This window comes from Passer montanus, unplaced genomic scaffold (assembly GCF_014805655.1).
Source record: "Passer montanus isolate IOZ18808 unplaced genomic scaffold, ASM1480565v1 scaffold45, whole genome shotgun sequence".
Classification (NCBI taxonomy): domain Eukaryota; kingdom Metazoa; phylum Chordata; class Aves; order Passeriformes; family Passeridae; genus Passer; species Passer montanus.
Genome location: NW_024369373.1, coordinates 5,407,167 through 5,424,915, shown reverse-complemented (window position 1 = coordinate 5,424,915; position 17,749 = coordinate 5,407,167). Strand labels below are relative to the sequence as shown.

At 46.3% G+C, this 17,749-nt stretch overlaps 1 protein-coding gene across 1 annotated transcript in view; it reads left to right on the top strand.

Moving 5' to 3' along the window:
* SF3B3 (splicing factor 3b subunit 3) overlaps nucleotides 1-16,901 on the top strand; it is a 28,889-nt gene extending 11,988 nt beyond the window's left edge. Inside the window, exons 12-26 of the mRNA XM_039721101.1 lie at nucleotides 2,382-2,533; nucleotides 2,913-3,068; nucleotides 3,216-3,371; nucleotides 4,016-4,159; nucleotides 5,001-5,123; nucleotides 6,483-6,637; nucleotides 7,724-7,898; nucleotides 8,522-8,727; nucleotides 9,620-9,776; nucleotides 11,094-11,219; nucleotides 12,269-12,481; nucleotides 13,410-13,508; nucleotides 13,925-14,068; nucleotides 14,904-15,008; nucleotides 16,000-16,901. Of these exons, the coding sequence (XP_039577035.1) occupies nucleotides 2,382-2,533; nucleotides 2,913-3,068; nucleotides 3,216-3,371; nucleotides 4,016-4,159; nucleotides 5,001-5,123; nucleotides 6,483-6,637; nucleotides 7,724-7,898; nucleotides 8,522-8,727; nucleotides 9,620-9,776; nucleotides 11,094-11,219; nucleotides 12,269-12,481; nucleotides 13,410-13,508; nucleotides 13,925-14,068; nucleotides 14,904-15,008; nucleotides 16,000-16,140 (2,252 nt within the window). The 3' untranslated portion in view covers nucleotides 16,141-16,901. The remainder of the gene's footprint in view (nucleotides 1-2,381; nucleotides 2,534-2,912; nucleotides 3,069-3,215; nucleotides 3,372-4,015; nucleotides 4,160-5,000; nucleotides 5,124-6,482; nucleotides 6,638-7,723; nucleotides 7,899-8,521; nucleotides 8,728-9,619; nucleotides 9,777-11,093; nucleotides 11,220-12,268; nucleotides 12,482-13,409; nucleotides 13,509-13,924; nucleotides 14,069-14,903; nucleotides 15,009-15,999) is intronic.
* The last annotated feature ends 848 nt before the right edge of the window (nucleotides 16,902-17,749 follow it).

Below are 17,749 nucleotides of genomic sequence, written 5' to 3'. Positions count from 1 at the left end.
TTAATTTCAACTAGACTGCTATATTTTCTAAACCAAAAATGTATTGTTTGAACCTAGTTGAATGTGTCTTACTCACTGACTTAATTCTGGTAAATCAAACCTTTTATTTCAAAAGCTCCAGCAGAGAGTCATTAAGCAAAACAGACTTCAAGCAAAAATGCACTTGTCACTATTATTGACAGAGACTTAAAGGCATACTCTAATATAAATGTAAGCCAATGGAAAGAAAGAGCTAAAAAATATTAAGAGGTAGGAATGAGTTTTCATTTAGATAGGACTAAGGGAATCTGTTTTGTTTTCAGATGGGAGTTCTTTGTCCTGTGCCAAATCACATGCTTAAACCTCCAGCTGGGACACAGTGGTTTATCATGAGAATTGATAGCCCCCAGGGAGGAAGGCAGCAGCTCTGAAGTAATTTGGAAAGCAACAGTGGTCTTTGAAATGGAATTCTTAGAACATCCTGTCTATGCGATATTTATGAATCCAATGCTTAGCCTGTGAGCTGCTAGAAACTCCATGATCGAGGAATTCTTGTAGACTTCTGCTGTTGAAAAATTTGTGCAAGTTTGTAGGAGAAGCTGCTGTGTAGAAATTCAGCAGTGTGTGTGTTTTGCTGAACTCTTATCATCTGCGGTTAATGTTGGAGGAATTCTCCTGTTTAGCCAAGCATTCAAGTCATTGGTGTTACTGATGGAATTCTCTCTACAGATTCAGTTCCTGCTTTCTTATTCCCCCAAATGGACCAGTTCCTGTTTGTAGGGTTTTGGAGCTGTTGGAGGTTATAGGCTGTGAGCAGTTAATAGATTAGTAACAGCGTTCATGCCACAGACTTCTGTTGAAAGTGCTGTAGTTACACAGAACTCTTCAGTTTGATCAGAGCTGTGGTCTGTGTACCAGATGTTGCAGAGAAGAATGATAGGGTTTTTTAATTTTTCACTTGCATATTTTCAAATGTATGTAAGAACTTTTTGTTATAAACGTGACACAGCAGGTTTGGCAATGCTTCCATCTAAACAGGGTGGATAAGAAAAGGATTATTAGTTCTTGAAGCATTTGTTTTGGTTAACCCAGCTCGGGTTCTTTAAGCTGCTGCATCGTATTTTGTGGCATCCTGTTTCCATCCCAGTGGGACTCCTTTATTTTCCTTTTCTGTTAAAGTTCTATTAGCCGGTTTTCCGTGTCTCCAGTGTTTGAAAATTATGGAGAATCTCCTTTCAAGAGCAGAAACTGACAGCCCTTATGCCTTCACCTCCCCTAGGTACACTGTGGTGCCCAAGTCTGAGCTTTGGGTTGAGTTGGGTTAAAATTAGGAATTTTCTTTTTAAGAAATAGCAGCTGCATGACAACAGCAGTAGAAGTGGAGTTGCTTCTCTGAGGCAATCTCATTTCTCTTCCAAGGCTTCTGGCTCCATTTCCCTATAGACTTCATTGTTTCTGTTGCTTTTGTTATTCTCTTTTAATGAGATTGTCCTCTTCCCCTCTTAAGACCTATTGCTTTCTGCAGAGTGAAAGCAAAGAGCAATAAACTGAGAATTTTGCTTTACCCGGTCCTACTACCCTCCTTTCCCACAAAGTTTCCCTATTTCCAAATGAGCTTTTAAGATTATTTTGATTAGCATATTTCCTCCATGTCCAAGCTACAGGAGTCTCCCACGCTGTCCCCTTTGGGAGAAGCCAGTACTGGAGATAATAGAGCAAGCACTGACCTTTACTTCTATTGGGATAAATGACAGTATTGCAACTATCTTAAAAATGTAATTGTTTCTTATCCCAGGAGACTCGCACAGTGTGAATGGAAGCCAATTCAGCTTCTGGAGGATGGTAGAGCAGGTTTAACCCTGAATTCTGCTGCAGTGCACCCTAATTGTTCTCTGCAGCCTTTTATTGCGTGGCTGCTAGATAGAGATTGTGGTCCTGCACCCTCCTGTGTGCAACATCTGTGGTGTGGTTTCTGCAGATAGATTCCTTATGTTCAAGTTTTTGGAATAGAATATTTAGTTTGACTTTGTTGGGTGTTAAATCTGGATTCAGCTCCTTGGGTGAGGGGGGACAACTGTCTTAAAATCTTCAAGAACTTGAGCATTCTTTGAAGAAATGTACAAGCATCTTGCTTGCCAGAATCCAGAGTATTGTGAATTGCCTGTGGATCTGGATCATGGTTTGGTGCCTGGCTCGGTCTTGCTTTGTTCGGAGTCCGGCAGTGGCTGGCTCTTGGACAGCGTGTCCCAGAGCGAACTTGTGCAATACTGTCAGCAGCTGTAATTATCACAGGAATTCTGCTGAAGAGTAACTGCTAGACATTTGTCAGACTGCTGATTGTGTTGGGAAGCCTTGCATTTACTAAATCAGCACTCTTTTTTTTCCCTGTCTCCCTTGACCAGATGAATTTGATGCCTACATTATTGTGTCCTTCGTAAATGCCACCCTGGTGCTGTCTATCGGAGAGACTGTAGAAGAAGTGACTGACTCTGGATTCCTGGGTACTACACCGACCTTGTCCTGCTCTCTTCTTGGTGATGATGCTTTGGTACAGGTAATGGAAAGCTGCTTCTTACGTGTCTATTGTCTGCCACTCTCAGCTTGCTGCACGGATGTGATTTCTGCAGTAATGCAGCACATGTCTAAAGGTGTTGATTGGCAGAGAACAATGCTGATTCAGCCTTTCCCTTTTTTATCTTGCTAAGTGAAACTGGACCACTTCAAATGGTCATAATCTCCTTCAGTAGTTCCTTGCTGTGGTTGAAAGATGCATTTCTCCCAGCTGGCAAGTATGATCCTGCTGGTTCAGCCTGGTGCATAGTTCAGATCACTGCTGCCAGGAGCAGTTCTTGCCTTTGGCTTCTGAGTAAGACCCATGAGTAAAAGGGGAGTTGTGGTAAATACAGAATTGATATGACTTTTTTTTCCTTCAGGTTTATCCAGATGGGATTCGGCACATCCGAGCAGATAAAAGAGTAAATGAATGGAAGACACCAGGGAAGAAAACCATTGTAAAATGTGCTGTGAACCAAAGACAAGTAGTGATAGCACTGACTGGAGGAGAACTGGTTTACTTTGAGATGGACCCGGTATGTGTGCTAATATTGTGAATGAGTTTGGAAGAGTGAGATATGGGGTAATAAATAGTTTTAAAATTGTGATATTGTTTATATAACAAATCCCAAGCATAGTTTGAAAACAAAGTATCTAGTAAGTCTTATGTTTTTCTTTCTCAGTCAGGACAGCTGAATGAGTACACGGAGAGAAAGGAGATGTCGGCTGACGTCGTGTGCATGAGCCTGGCCAACGTTCCCCCTGGGGAGCAGCGCTCCCGGTTCCTGGCTGTTGGACTGGTGGACAACACTGTCAGAATCATTTCACTGGACCCTTCGGTGAGTAGCTGCTCTGGTTTTACCCTTTCATTGGTTTGAAATGTTCAGGAGGATCCTCCAGAGGTGGACTGTAACCATCCAAACTGTCTTTCCATATTCAGATGGGTGAGCAGGAACGCACAGCTTGCATGGTTTTTCTCGGCTGGTTGGTAGGAAGCATGGCCCTTGATCCTTCCCTCTAACAGATACTCCGGTTTTATTGAGAGTCACTTATGCCTCTAGAGGCTCAGCTGATGAGTCACAAAATTTTCTTCTGTTGTTTTGTTTTGGGTGGATTTTTTGTTGGGTTTCCCCCTCTTATCTCCCTGTTTGTGTCTGTACTCATTCTGCAGGCAAGTTGGCAGCAAACCAAACTTAATATTCGTCTACCTGCAACAGATAAGGTGTTCAAAGCTGGTTGTAGTAACCTAAATTTTCCTTAGGTCTCTCCATGCTAAATAACAGCAAATGGTGCTAGAACAGTTTGGAAGGATCCAGTTTATCTTCTCTTAAGGCTAGGCAGGTACCACTCCTGCTTGCCAAAATGCATAGAGCCAGCATGTGTTATAACTTGTTTTTTCCTTTTTCTGTGATACTTCTTTCTGGAAGATCTTGCCATGCCAAGCCTTGCTGACTGGTGTTGTCTCTCTGTCCTGTTTCCCCAGGATTGTTTACAGCCCCTGAGTATGCAGGCACTGCCTGCACAGCCCGAGTCACTGTGCATCGTGGAGATGGGTGGCACAGAGAAGCAGGATGAGCTGGGAGAGAGGGGCTCCATTGGCTTTCTGTACCTGAACATTGGACTGCAGGTGAGGGGTTCTTGACTGGTTCTGGCAGGCATGTTTTGAGGAGCTTTTGCTTGAAATTGGTTTGTTAAATAGCCCTGTCATCATGCAGTGCAACACAAAGCCTAACTTCCCTCTTTGTTACAATGTGTTTGACAGCCCTGACTGGGGAATTCACTGTGCGACTTCATAGAGGTGTGAGTTTCCCCATACATTTTTAGATTAAAGACTAGTCAAAAGACAGTATGTTATACCAGATTTTATGTAGGACAGACTGTGCTTTTCCCATTCAAGAAGGAAGCATATTTTAAGAAATATTTCTGGGTGAAATGTTTGAGCAGCTCTTTAAAAACTGCTTGTAGGGCAGAGTGTCAAACAAGTAACTGCCCACAAGCAGAGGCTCTGCTCTAATAACTTTGCTGTTTCACAGCTTTTTGTTACATCCGGCACAGATTCTCTGATCTTTGACAAAAAAAAAAGCTGTTTTATTTAGAATCTTCCACGTGCCTTGAGTTCGATGTCAGAATGCAATCTCTTTTTAAGGAGCATGAGTTTTTGGGTAAATCCTTTGTACCAAGAGGGATGGGGATCTGGAATCCACCCTCAGGTTTTTATGGCTTATGTGATATACTGAAGTCCTCAGTCTGTGGTTTTTTTTTTGGAGGCAGTCCTTTCTGCCCTGTAAAACTGTGCAGGACCTGTGCTTTCTTTGCTATTAAGTGTGGCTGTAGGGGAGAGTTGTACCGACAGCTGGGAAAACAAACAGCTAATTCTTCAGAAACCGCCTCTCAGTTGTTTTGAATTATGCACATAGTAAATGACTTCTTACCTGCAACCTGGATTTTCTTGTTTTGCTGCTGTCAAGAACGGTGTGCTGCTGCGAACCGTGCTGGACCCTGTCACTGGTGACCTCTCTGACACCAGGACCAGATACCTCGGCTCCCGGCCGGTCAAACTCTTCCGTGTCCGCATGCAAGGCCAGGAGGCGGTAAGGGAGGCGAGCTCCTGCAGGGGTGCAGAGGCACTCCCCAGGCACCACAGCCCAGATCTTCTTATGGGTGGGCAGGGTGGGGAAACATCCCTGCAGCACAGCAGGACCCTCTGGGTAAGGGTGGGAAGTAGAATGACTTCATTGTGGAGCTGCCTGGCTCACAGCTTGTTCTTTCACCAGCAGCCTTGTTCTTACTCCCCTTACTGCTGTGTAGTGCTGCCCTGCCTTCTCTGAACTAGGATTCATCTGACCCATAGGCTGTGTTTACAGTGTGCTTGGAGAAGTCTGAGCAGGTTCTTGGGCTGACAGACACATCTTGCCTGCTCTAGTGCACAGAGATGGAGATAGCTCTGTGCAGAAAACTTACCCTTGAATGCTTGATGCAGTGAATGGTTGTGTCCTTGCATGTTGAGAATAGCTCAGCCAAGGGCTGGACAGCTGCCATACATGGTTCAAGGAAAATATCTGCAAGATTTGGCATAGAAGGAAGAATGTGTTTCATCAGAAGTGCCATTTCCAGCCCTTCTGATGTGGCACTGGGGAAATCAGCCACCCCCTGCTTGACTCATTTTTGGATGACACCTTCAGAGTTGAGAAATATTGCTGATCAGTTTAGGGAGCTGGATCTGGGAATTTGAGCTTAGCTATAGTGTTAAGGTACACTGGGTGAATCTCTTCAACTTGCTCCTGCCAGCTGCAACTTGGAGATGAGGAGCTTTGCAGCTCTAGCAGAGAATACCTGTAGAATAACCAAGAATAATCTCTGCTTTGAGATCAGCTGGTGTCACACAGGCAGAAACTAAGGTTGCACTGAAACTCATTTAGCCAAATGTATAAAGCTGAAAAGTTTGGAAGTCAATCTGCTTCCTTTGTTTCTCATAATTTGATTCAGGCAAGTTATGATTTTTAGTAAATTTCACTAAGAGTGCTACAGCACTTGGATTGTGACAAAGCAGTAATAAATATTTATTTATTTATAAATTTATAAATATTTTAAAATACTTGTTCCCATTAGAAAAAGCTATTAAAAAGGAGATATGACAGTATTGTTGGTCTTGGCTTTTATAGGTAGTAGTAGAAGATCTTGGCTTTTACAGTGGTGTCAGTGCATCTCAGTTGGAGTATTTGTTGCCTTGATAGTTCTTTAAAGTTCGTTTTCATGCCAAATGCAATTTCCAGAGAAAGCTGAATGTAAGGAGTGTCTCTTCAGGTGTTCTCTGAACTGGGTGGAGTCCACCCACAAGAGCTCAGTTGTTCCAGTGGGGAAGAGTTGGGCCCTGTACATGCATTCCTGTTGCATAAAGTGAGCTTGCCTCCATTCCCAGACCTAATGAATTTGCTGCCTGTCTTTCCCAGGTGCTGGCCATGTCGAGCCGTTCCTGGCTTAGTTATTCCTATCAATCCCGCTTCCACCTGACTCCCCTGTCTTATGAGACACTGGAGTTTGCATCTGGCTTTGCTTCTGAGCAGTGCCCTGAGGGCATTGTGGCCATCTCCACAAACACATTGAGGTAAGAATCAAAGGGGAACACAAATGCTTGTGGGCTGGGATGCCAGGCAGGTGAAGCGGTGGTGAATTCCACCTGACATTCAAAAGGAAAGAGGTAAAGTGACTTTACATCAAAAATATTTTTATTATAGGTAATGATTGATAAAAGCACTTGGATGGGTTTCAGAAAACAGATAATTTAAGGAAAGTTAATCTGCCAGAAATAAATGGGGTGTGCTTCTCAGATTTGTATTTTCTTTTTAAAATAAGTGTAATTCAAGTTATTCTTCAATTCTCTGATCCTGAGAGAGGGAAGTTTTTAATAAATGTGGACCTGTTATGTATTAGGGTCTTGTGGTTTGTGATCTGAATTGGCTGCTTTACAGGAAATGAACCACGTGATACCAGAAACCAGAGGCATGACAGGGATGTGTTTGTTGCCTTTTTTAAGTTCAGCTGAGATGCTAAAAAGATAAATGCAAATAATGGACCACAAATTCAGATGCTGTGCTGTATGCACTTGAACAGGCACTTTTTTCATATCTGTCCTCATTGAAATATTACAGCATTCATTGCTTTTAAAGGAGCCATTCTTTCTGGAAAGACTTGTGGTTTTTAGACACCAAATGCCAGAAGAACTGGCATTTCAGCTAGCAAGTCACAGGAAGAAAGAGCTGGCATTGCGTTTTTCATACTCTTTTTAACTGAAGTGCCTCTGAGGAGCATTTGATTATATGTCAAAGTCAGTGTCACATTTAGATTCAGATGATGTGTTCCCCAAATGTGCACTTTCCTTCTTCCATGTGCTCTTTGTTGCTCTTGGGATAGACTTGCTTCAGCACCAGTCAGAACACATCCTGGGACAGCAAGAGCCCTCAAAGGCTTTGTGCTGCAGCACACACCTGTCTCACACCATGGGCTCCTATTTTAGGATGTTAGTTTTGCTCTGCTCTCTGGAGCTGTTTGCTAGTTGCTGTCTGGCCTGAGAAAGGTGCTACTCCTCTCTAGCACTAGCCAGCTTCACAGAGAAGAAGTTCATTCCAGTTTCATTCTCTTGGACAGCTGTTTTTAGGTTGTGTTCAACATATGTCACGTCTTTGTCCCCCAGGATTTTGGCACTGGAGAAGCTGGGAGCAGTCTTCAACCAGGTTGCCTTCCCATTGCAGTACACACCCCGAAAATTTGTCATTCACCCAGAGAGCAACAACCTGATCATCATTGAGACGGACCACAATGCTTACACTGAGGCCACCAAAGCACAGAGGAAGCAGCAAATGGCTGAGGTAATTGGGCTGGGGGACAGGTACACACCATCTGCTCCCCAGAGGGGATTCTGCAGCTGGAAGTGCTCCCTGCTCATTAGTTCCAGCTGCCATTACCTGCAAGGCTTTCTTCCCTGTGTGAATGCAGGGACTGGAAGAGGAGTGGAGATCTGCCTCAAAACACAAATTTCAGCAGAATGCACGACTTCCCAGTGTTCCTTCCTTTGCATGTTGTTGGGGCATATATTAAGAAACACCCTAGAGGAGGACAGTCTTGCTTGTGTAACACTGTTGTGTGGGGTTTCTGTGGTTGGTTGAGGATGCTTGCATTTCAGTGGGTTGTTTATTTTCTTCTCAGGATTGTTTCCAGGGTTGTTGATTTGGAGAAACAGCTCCCCAGACAGCTGTCACTGGTGCAGGGCAGAGCTGACACAGCCATGCTCTGAGCTGTAGAGGCCCCCTGGGGAATAAGCTCAGACTGGGTGGAAGCTTTGGGGCTTAATGGGTTTTATGTCTTCACAGGCAGAACCTTTCCCCAGAGTACCTGGGCTCAGGCAAAAGAGGGAGGTTGTGTTCTATGCAGAGCATCAGCATACTGGGAAAGGAAATCACTGAGCTTTCTTTTCTCCTGTCCTTTAATGTAGGAAATGGTGGAGGCTGCGGGTGAGGATGAGAGGGAGCTGGCTGCAGAGATGGCTGCAGCCTTTCTGAACGAGAATCTTCCTGAGTCCATCTTTGGTGCTCCCAAGGCAGGGAATGGTCAGTGGGCCTCTGTTATCAGAGTGATGAATCCCATCCAGGGCAATACATTAGATCTGGTTCAGCTGGAGCAGAATGAAGCTGCTTTCAGGTAAGAAGCATTGCCAGATGCAGAAAAAGTCCCTGCTTGTGATGAGTCTTAGGTGTTTATTTTCCTTTTGCTTATCTGTTACTGAGCTGAAATCCAGATGGAACATATTGTCAAAAGACTGGCTTGAAATTCCAGAAGTGATTTGTCTTGCCTTTCCTTCCCTTCCAACCCTAATCTTGTCCCTATGTAGCATTTAGAGCTTGTGGTGCTCCAAATGTGGTTGCTGTACCCCAGTGCCTAAAGAACAACACAGGGGTGTAAATGACAGATAAGAGAGCTAGGAAGAAGAGAATGTGCTGTTATCTCTCACTTGTCCTTCTCATCCAGATAAACTGAGGATAGATTAAATGGAAAGGGAAGTGTTAGAGTGGAGGGGAAAACCAACACAATAACCATGAAGAATAGCAAGTGCCTCAGCAGGTGAAGTAGAGTTAGGTCATGTTAGTCCAAAAGGCTGACCTGCCATTTCTAACCTGCCTGAGCTATTTACTGAGCAGGAAATAACACTGGAAGATGAGGAAAGTTGTTTGTATATGTGCCAATAGGAGCAGCCTTTGAAAAATGTCTTCTAGTAGAGTTTTGCACATCACTAGGCAGTGTCCAGCCTGTGAAAGTGTAAAGTAACACTGGGCATTGTGAAAATATAAAATGCTTTGGGCATATGTGACAGATAGGACACACATGGAGAGTGTAGTGTGGAATGAACAAATCTGTGTTAAACATTTCTACAGGGAGGAAAAATGACCTCTTAAAAAGAAACGTCAGAGTTGAAGGGTTGGACTCTCAAATCTCTGCTGGGCAGGTGCAGGTTGTGCTGTCAGGGATCCAGGCTGGGTGTGCAGCATCAGTGTGGTGGTGGCACTGATGTCCTGCTGTGTGCTGTCCTTTGCAGCGTGGCTGTGTGCCGGTTCTCCAACACCGGTGACGAGTGGTACGTGCTGGTGGGAGTCGCCAAGGACCTGATTCTCAACCCACGCTCAGTTGCTGGGGGGTTTGTCTACACGTACAAGCTGGTGAATAGTGGTGAGAAGCTGGAGTTTCTGCACAAGGTGAGGGAGTGATGGGGTCATTTCCAGGCTGAGTGCTGGAGTAGCTGTTACTTGCCTGAGTGCTGCAGTGATATTGCAGTACTTGGTGCATCCTGGGCATCCTTGTCGTGCTGGTGTTACACACTGGAAGCAGCCTTGGAGAAAATTAGCTACCTCCTACAAAATAATTTGGTACATCTTTTGCAGAGCTGAGGATTGAACACAGATCTTGCAAGAGTCCCAGTTTTACCCATCTGATTGGGTAAATTGGAAAGGAGCAGTGTTTTTCATGCCCCTGTTAGGGAGGGGGGAGGGAAATGGCTCTACTTTCTGGAATATGAGCTCAGAGAGCTGCTTAAGCACTTGTTTACAGAGCAAATTCATAGTTGGGTTACTTGAACCCTGGTGCTAAGACTATCAGTCCTTGACTGACCATATGCAGCTGTTGTGAACTGTCATCTTCCTTGGATGCTGTTTGATAGTGTGTAGAAATTATTAGTGACAGACTTGTTTGATAGGTCTCAGGGGCTTCAGCAAAAAGTTTCAGCAGAAAAATTACTCTTCTTCCCACATGCTTCCAGCATGCTGAGATTTGAGCAGATGAACACATGGAAAGGAATGTTGTGGCTTACTCACTTCCTAGAGCCCTGCTGCAGTGAGTGGGTTCTGTCCTGGACCACGGCCTTTTCTGCTGCCACTGAACACCCACTGGGAAGTTGACAGAGCTGAAGTTGTGAAATAAGCTTTTCTTAACCAGTGCAGCCAAGCTAGGAATGTTCTCCTTTCTCTGCTGTAGCTGATCACTTTGGATTGATCAGTGGTGGGAGATTTTTACAGGGAGTAACCCTGTCTGAGTTACTGAAATTGTGGGCACACTGCAGTTGTTCATATTTAACAATTTCTGTGGTGGCAATGTCAGATGGCTGAATTACATTCATGCCTTGCTTTAAAAACAGTCTGGGTAGCTTTAGGCAAAATCTAAAGTTTTTCTGTTGGATATAAACCAAAACTAAGAATTGAGGCAACCAGACCCTTGTCTTCTGCTGCTGCCTGCCCAGTATGGGGTTCTTACAGCAGTCCTATGCTTCAGTTAGGGTGCACTGCCAGCAGTTGTGTGTGATGCCCATGGCTCTCTTAGCTCTGTGTGGGACATCTGCTGCTGTCAAAAGGCCTGTAAGTGACTGACCTGTTGTCTCTCCTGTAGAAAAAGATTGTTATTAGCCTTGGTACAGGCCAGTGAACTTGAACCATACCATTAGCTGAATCTGGTCTGAAGGTTTATGTAAGGTTAGCTCTCTTAATGATGAGGATTTCACAATCTTCCTCTTCCCTCTCTAGACCCCTGTGGAGGAGGTCCCTGCAGCCATTGCTCCATTCCAAGGCCGAGTCTTAATTGGAGTTGGGAAGCTCCTGCGTGTGTATGACCTGGGCAAGAAGAAACTGCTTCGGAAATGTGAGAATAAGGTACTGCCTTCTGTCCCTGACCTGAGCTGTCCATTTGGAACAAGTAATGCTTTGCAGCCAGAGTGAAACACAGGGTTTTGCTGCTACTCCAGCCCAAGTGTGTCTGTTTGGTCATCAGAGCTGTAGGTTTGCCTTGCTGGGTGCATCTCTCCAGAGGAGTGCTGGACTAGGCTGGACAGTTGTGGTGCCCCTCTGCATCCCACACACACACACGATTTTCTTATTGCCTTTCTGACAGTAGTGCTGCAAGTTCCTTTTTGTCCCAGCTCAGTGCAGGCTGAGCAGTTACTGACTGTGTGCAGGGGTCTGTATAGACTGTTCTTTGGCTGCTGCAAATGTGAAAGGTCTTAGTGAGATAGAAGAGAATTTCTGGAAATGTTTTGTTAATTTGGGTGATCAGCAGCTGGGGAACAGAAGCTGGAGGGTGCATATGACCACCTCATCAGATCCCCAGAATGCTGAAAAGGGGAATTTTTCCTTGAAGTAGATGGTCCTTCTTGCTGAGCATCTCTAGTACTTTAGGAAAAGAAATTGCAAAGTGTGATTTTTTTTAACTTAATTCTTGTTCCTTCCTCTCATGCAAGCTGCAGAACCTGTGCCAGTAGCTCATTACTGCACAAAAGAGCTCCAACAAGCTAACAGACAGACTGGGAACTTGTAGGGGAGCTTTTTTTTTGTGTGTGTGGTTTTGGTTTTTTTCCTTCTTGGGCCTTCCATGACCACGTAGTGAGGAGACATGGAAGCAGTGCTTGCTTGTAGGGATGTCCTGGCATTTCCAGTCTTGGGCTCACCAGCAGCACTTGTTGTCTGGACAGTGTTCATACAGGGAAGGCTGTGAATTGAATGCCATGTGGTGCATTTAGGTTGCCCTGTATTGATGGTGTATTTAGAGTGGGAGTGTAGTATGGCAGAAATGAGGGTATTTTGGGGGGAAATGATGGGAAGTGGGGAGCGAGCTGTAGTTAATGGGGAAAAAGAGTGTTTTAACTGCAGTAGGGTTATACTTCCCTGTTTGAAGCACTAAGGTTTTGTCCTTTCTCTCTCAAAAGCACATTGCCAACTACATCTGTGGGATCCAAACCATTGGGCACAGAGTGATTGTTTCAGATGTTCAGGAGAGTTTCATCTGGGTGCGTTACAAAAGGAATGAGAACCAGCTCATTATCTTTGCTGATGACACTTACCCCCGGTGGGTCACTACAGCAACACTCCTGGATTACGACACTGTGGCTGGAGCAGACAAGTTTGGTAACATCTGTGTGGTGAGTGTGCTTTGCTGAAGTTGGGGCTTTTTGGACATATTTTTCCCTTAAAACATCCATGATTTATCTTAAAAGAATGAGAATCTGTCATTAGCTGGAGACAACGCCCTGTACCATTGACTTGTTTTCTTGGGGTGGCTCTGTCATCATAGTGGGCTGCAGTTTATATGTTTGTTAAATAAAGCAAATAAATTAAAGTATCAGCAAGTCATAAACATATTTCTGAGGTGTCCAGTAATTTGTGTTTATATTGCCTCAAAAATTACTGTCAGTAAGCCTTGAAAAGAAGATTGTTGCTGTGAAAAGGGCCCATGAGATCTTGAGTCAGGGTTATCACTCTTACTTTTCCTGACTAAACCTCATTGCTGGCATCGAGCTTTCTCTGTCACTTCCTCTTCACAGTTGGCTTTGTCAGCCAACACTTCCCCGCTTGGCTGGATTTCAGCAAGGGAGGAGGAAAGAATAGATGGTCTTTCTGGCAGAGCTTTGATCTCTTTCTGAAGCGTGCTCGGGTGCTTTGGAGTGCAGAGTTCAGCAAGTGTCAGATGCTGCGCCTGCAGGATTTGGCCAAAACACACAAATCAGTCCTCTTCACTTTTCCTGCCCCACATCCATCAAACTGTTTCCTTAGTAGAAATCACCTTCATATTGGTTTGATCATACCTCCCAGGGTGATCTGCAAGTGCCAGGCCAGGCTGAGGCTGGTTGTGAGGCCCTGCCTGTGTTTCTTAGTGATGGGTTATTTGTCTTGTTATCACAGTTGTCATTTAAAGGCTGTTTTGGAGAGGCACCTGGATGATTGTACTGTAAGTATAAAGTAGTCCTTGCAGAGTCCACAAAGGCAGCCTTTCAGACAGCACAGTGGTTCTGCAGAGATAATGTGCTGCTTCTCTGCAGCTTGTGATTCTTCCTTCCTCTTTCAACACAGGTGAGATTGCCTCCCAACACCAATGATGAGGTAGATGAGGATCCCACAGGCAACAAAGCTCTCTGGGACAGAGGCCTGCTTAATGGAGCATCACAGAAGGTAATACTTTGTGGGAAGCACGTGGTTATTGTAGGAAAAGAAAGCACTGCTTTTCTGTGAAGGCCTTTGCAGTGTTGTCCAGGAGATGTATTGGCAGTTCTGCTTCTGCGCAATCTGCTGTGCTGTGGGCGATCTGTTTTCACTGTTGCTGCAAGCCAAATTTCTGAAATCACAGCTGAAGCCTGTTTGGTGTGTTTGAGGGGAGAAGCTCATTTTCTTTTGCTGCTTTCTCTCATTACTTGCATCCGTTTGTCCAGCTGAGTTTTGCCATCTGGTCACAGGTGGAAGGCACTTCCTCTCTAGAAAGGCATTTCAGAACTAGCAGTTGGCTGAATTTATTCTGCTTTCCTCTCTCAAGCCCTTTGATGCTTTTATATAAGCTGAAGAAAAAACATGCTTTTGTGCTTGCCTTTCAGGCTGAAGTGATTATGAATTATCACGTGGGAGAAACGGTGCTTTCCTTGCAGAAGACCACGCTGATTCCAGGAGGCTCTGAATCTCTTGTTTATACCACCTTATCAGGGGGCATAGGAATCCTGGTCCCTTTTACTTCCCATGAGGTAAGCAAGCCCAAGCATCAGGCTGCAGTCTTGCTGCTTTTTGTGCACCCATCCACAGCCAGTATTTTAAATGTGCTGCATTCCCTGGAGGGCTCCACAGTGGCTGAAAATCTGAGCTACAGGAGAGCCTGTGGCTCCAGTGCAGAAGGGAAGAGAAGGAGTTGAGTTCTGCATTGGTTCTATAAAGAGTTGAGAGCATTCCTTGTTGCACTGTTGTTCTCTATCTGTTTGTGCTTTCAAGGAGCTTTGGGTGATTCAGTGTCTGAGGAGGGAGGAGTCCTTTGGCATGCTTTGTGTAGCCTCTAAACCGTTGATCAGGCAGTGATGTTTCAAGTCCTGAGGATGGTACTCTGTTCTCTGTTTGCTGTGGCTCCTTGGAGCAGTGGATGGCAAGACATTCCCTGTTGGAGCTGCAGCTCCTGGGAGGCTGATCCTGACCAGAGTGGCTGCTTAACTCTGCTGTGGGTTCTTTCCAGGTGGAAGTGATGAGGGGTAGCCATGACTTTGGCTGCCATGTGCAGGGCTGCTTTGGCAGAGTGTTAATCACAGAACCACAGAATGGTTTGGTTTGGAAGGGACGTCTGGCAGAGTGTTAATCGCAGAACCACAGAATGGTTTGGGTTGGAAGGGACGTTTAAAGATCGTCTCGTCCAACCCCAAATGGCCATGTAATGACAGTGCTTCAGTTTAAAGATCATCTTGTCCAACCCCAAATGGCCATGTAATGACAGTGCTTCAGCCAGTGCAGGAGCACCTTCTGATGGGTGTTGTCTGGCCTTGCTAGCAGCACTGATGTGTACCAAGCTGTTCTCTTATCAATCCTTTATCTCCCCAGGATCACGACTTCTTCCAGCACGTGGAAATGCACTTACGGTCCGAGCACCCTCCGCTCTGTGGACGGGACCATCTCAGCTTCCGCTCCTACTACTTCCCAGTGAAGGTGAGCCCTGGGCATGTGGGGGCACTGATCTTGGGGTGCAGAGAGTTGGTTTGGGGCACAGCTGCCTTGAGGCTGTCAGAAGCAATGCAAAGTTATTGTCTTGTACAAGGCAAGCTTGCTGTTCAGTAAGGAGAACTGAGGTGTAGTGCCTGTGGTAGCTGGCTCTTGAGCAGCAGTCTGTTAGGAGAACAGTACTTAGCACTTAATACATACCTGTTTTGACTTCTTAACTCTTGTAATGGGCCTCCTGACGGTTGATCCTAAGACCCAAGCCTAGAGGTGCTCTAGCTGCACTTCTCTACTTCCCACAGCATCTCCATTTTGCACCAGGAGAAGGAGCATTACATAGCTGTTGGTGTGGCTGGATCAAATGGAGTGCTGCCCTGGGTTGTTTTTTCCACCTCCTCTGGAAAGGAAAATCCAAGTTCAGAAACAGCTGTTACTGCCTATTTCTGCTTTTGAGGAACTGTTAGAAGCTGTGAACTGCTAAATGCTCTGACTAGATGTACCCCAGTAGTAGCTTCTACCAGAGTAATGAGTCTGGAGTCAGTCAGAACACTGTCCCAGATGAAGCTCTCTAGGAGTGGAGGGTGGTGGTGGTCCCAATGAACTTGAGGCTGATTTGCCACATACACAGCCTCAAAGATTGCTCCCATTTGATTGGAGCTGCCTTTGTCACCACTCACAGCCTCCCCCAGCCTTCCCAGTGCAGGGCTCAGACCCAGGCAGATCTCTCTTCCTTTCCCTTGTGTGATTCCTCAGCTGCACACAGGCCTTTTGAGTTTCTGTTTCGTTAATCAAGCTGGCCAGTAATTAATGTGATGCTAACTGCTGCTATTCAGCAGATGAGGTCACCGAGCATGGTCTTGTTTCCAGGACAGGGTTAAGAAACTCCTGGGAACAAACTGTTTGTGGCCATTTTTCCCTGTTTAGGCAGGGTTCAGTGCCTCTGTGTGGTTTCGATTCAGTTCTCTCCTCCTTGCCCCTCCAGAACGTGATTGATGGGGACCTGTGTGAGCAGTTCAACTCCATGGAGCCTAACAAACAGAAGAATGTGGCCGAGGAGCTGGACCGGACCCCACCCGAGGTGTCCAAGAAGCTGGAGGACATCCGCACGCGCTACGCGTTCTGAGGCAGCCGCCGGGGCCAGGAATGCTCGCGGCTCCTCGGGGTGCTCTTCCAGGCACCATCAGGAGGAGTGTGTGCTTTTTTCCCCCCTTTTCAAATATTGGTTTGGTCCTCTTGGTTTGTGTTTCAAAGTAATGTGAGTCCAGTAAATACAGTATCAGCTATTAGGTTTCCCGACGCATCCTGCTGCCTGTGTGAAGGCTCCTGACATTCCGGCTTCTGGCCAGAGCAGTTCTCTCTTGGGAAGTGCCCAAGCAGGGCCTCCAGCTGACCCTCAGCCCCATGTCCTTGTCCTCCCTTCCAGATGAGGGAGTCCCAGGGTATCTTGCTGAAAGTTCTGTCGGGCAGATCCAGCTGAGTCTTTGTTGGGTCAAGTGGGGTTTGTGATATCCCAGCGTTTTAGGAAAGGAAAGAGCTGTGGCATGATTCAGGATTACCAGGCTCCTCTTTCAGTAGCCAGTGGTGGGCTGCTCTGGGCTTATACTAGTCCAGGGAGCAGCCAGTGGGAAGCTGGCTGTGGAGGGTGTAACTGTCACACTTGTCTTGAACGTTTTCTTCTGAATTGCAAGGGGGTTTTTTGGACTCGCCATTTCTGACTGTTTTCCCTGTAAATAGAGTTTTGTACAATGTTGACTCTCTTGGGGGTGGGGAAGAGCGAGGCCTGAGTCTGGGACTTGATTTGTTTCATAATAACTTTGGCAAGAGAGTGTCTCCAAGCTGTGACTGTGAGCAGCACATGAAGAATAAAAGCCTGTTTTTTCACTACCCTGGCGCTGGGGCTCTTCTCCTTCGTGGCAGCTGCTGCTGACCTGGCGGGAGCAGGAGGGGAGGAGGAGGAATAAGAAATGTGCACACCCTGAGCCCCTGTGCTCCTGCAGGCCCTCACTGCCCCCCTGCCCTGCCTGGAGCTGGTGTCCTGCTGCTTGGTCTGCCCTAGGACACACACAAAGCAGGCTGTGGAGAGAAGGAAGAGTCATTTTTGCAGCCGTTCAGAGCATGGCTGCACATTGGAGGTCCTGTGTTGCCCAGTGTAGCAGCTGCAGCTCTGGGAGGAGCAGCTGGCTGCTAGGAGAGCTGGGGAAAGGTCCTTGTCCCAGAGGCTTGGTGACTGCAGAGGCTCCCAGGTGGAGTGTACCCACACAGCAAGTGTTTCCTGGCTCTGCTGGGTTACTCCCTGCTTACTCCCTGCTGGTGGGGACTGTCTGATGGATAGCCTGTGACATCCCAGTACAGATGCTGCTCCCCACTTGGAGCTTGGAGAGACAGGTGGTCCTTGATGCCTGTGTTCCCTTTGAACAGCTTTCACATTCTTTGCTGCATGTACTGTGTGGGGTGAGGGCAAACACACCCTCCTGCCCTGTCCTTTGCACCCTGCTCTCCCCTCCTGCCTTGTTTCAACCTCGCAGGCCTGCGTTGGCAGGGGCTTACAACCCTGGGCTGCACCCTTTGGCTCTCTCAGCCCCACCCATCTCTGCTGGCAGAGCAAAGGGCTTTGTGCTCCCTTCCCCAGCCTGAGCAGGGGCAGCTCTGTCAAGGAGGGGTGGAGGGGAGCTGAGCTTTGTGGGGTCCAGCTTCTGGCTTGCCATGAAGTGCTCACCCTGTGCTCCCTGTCG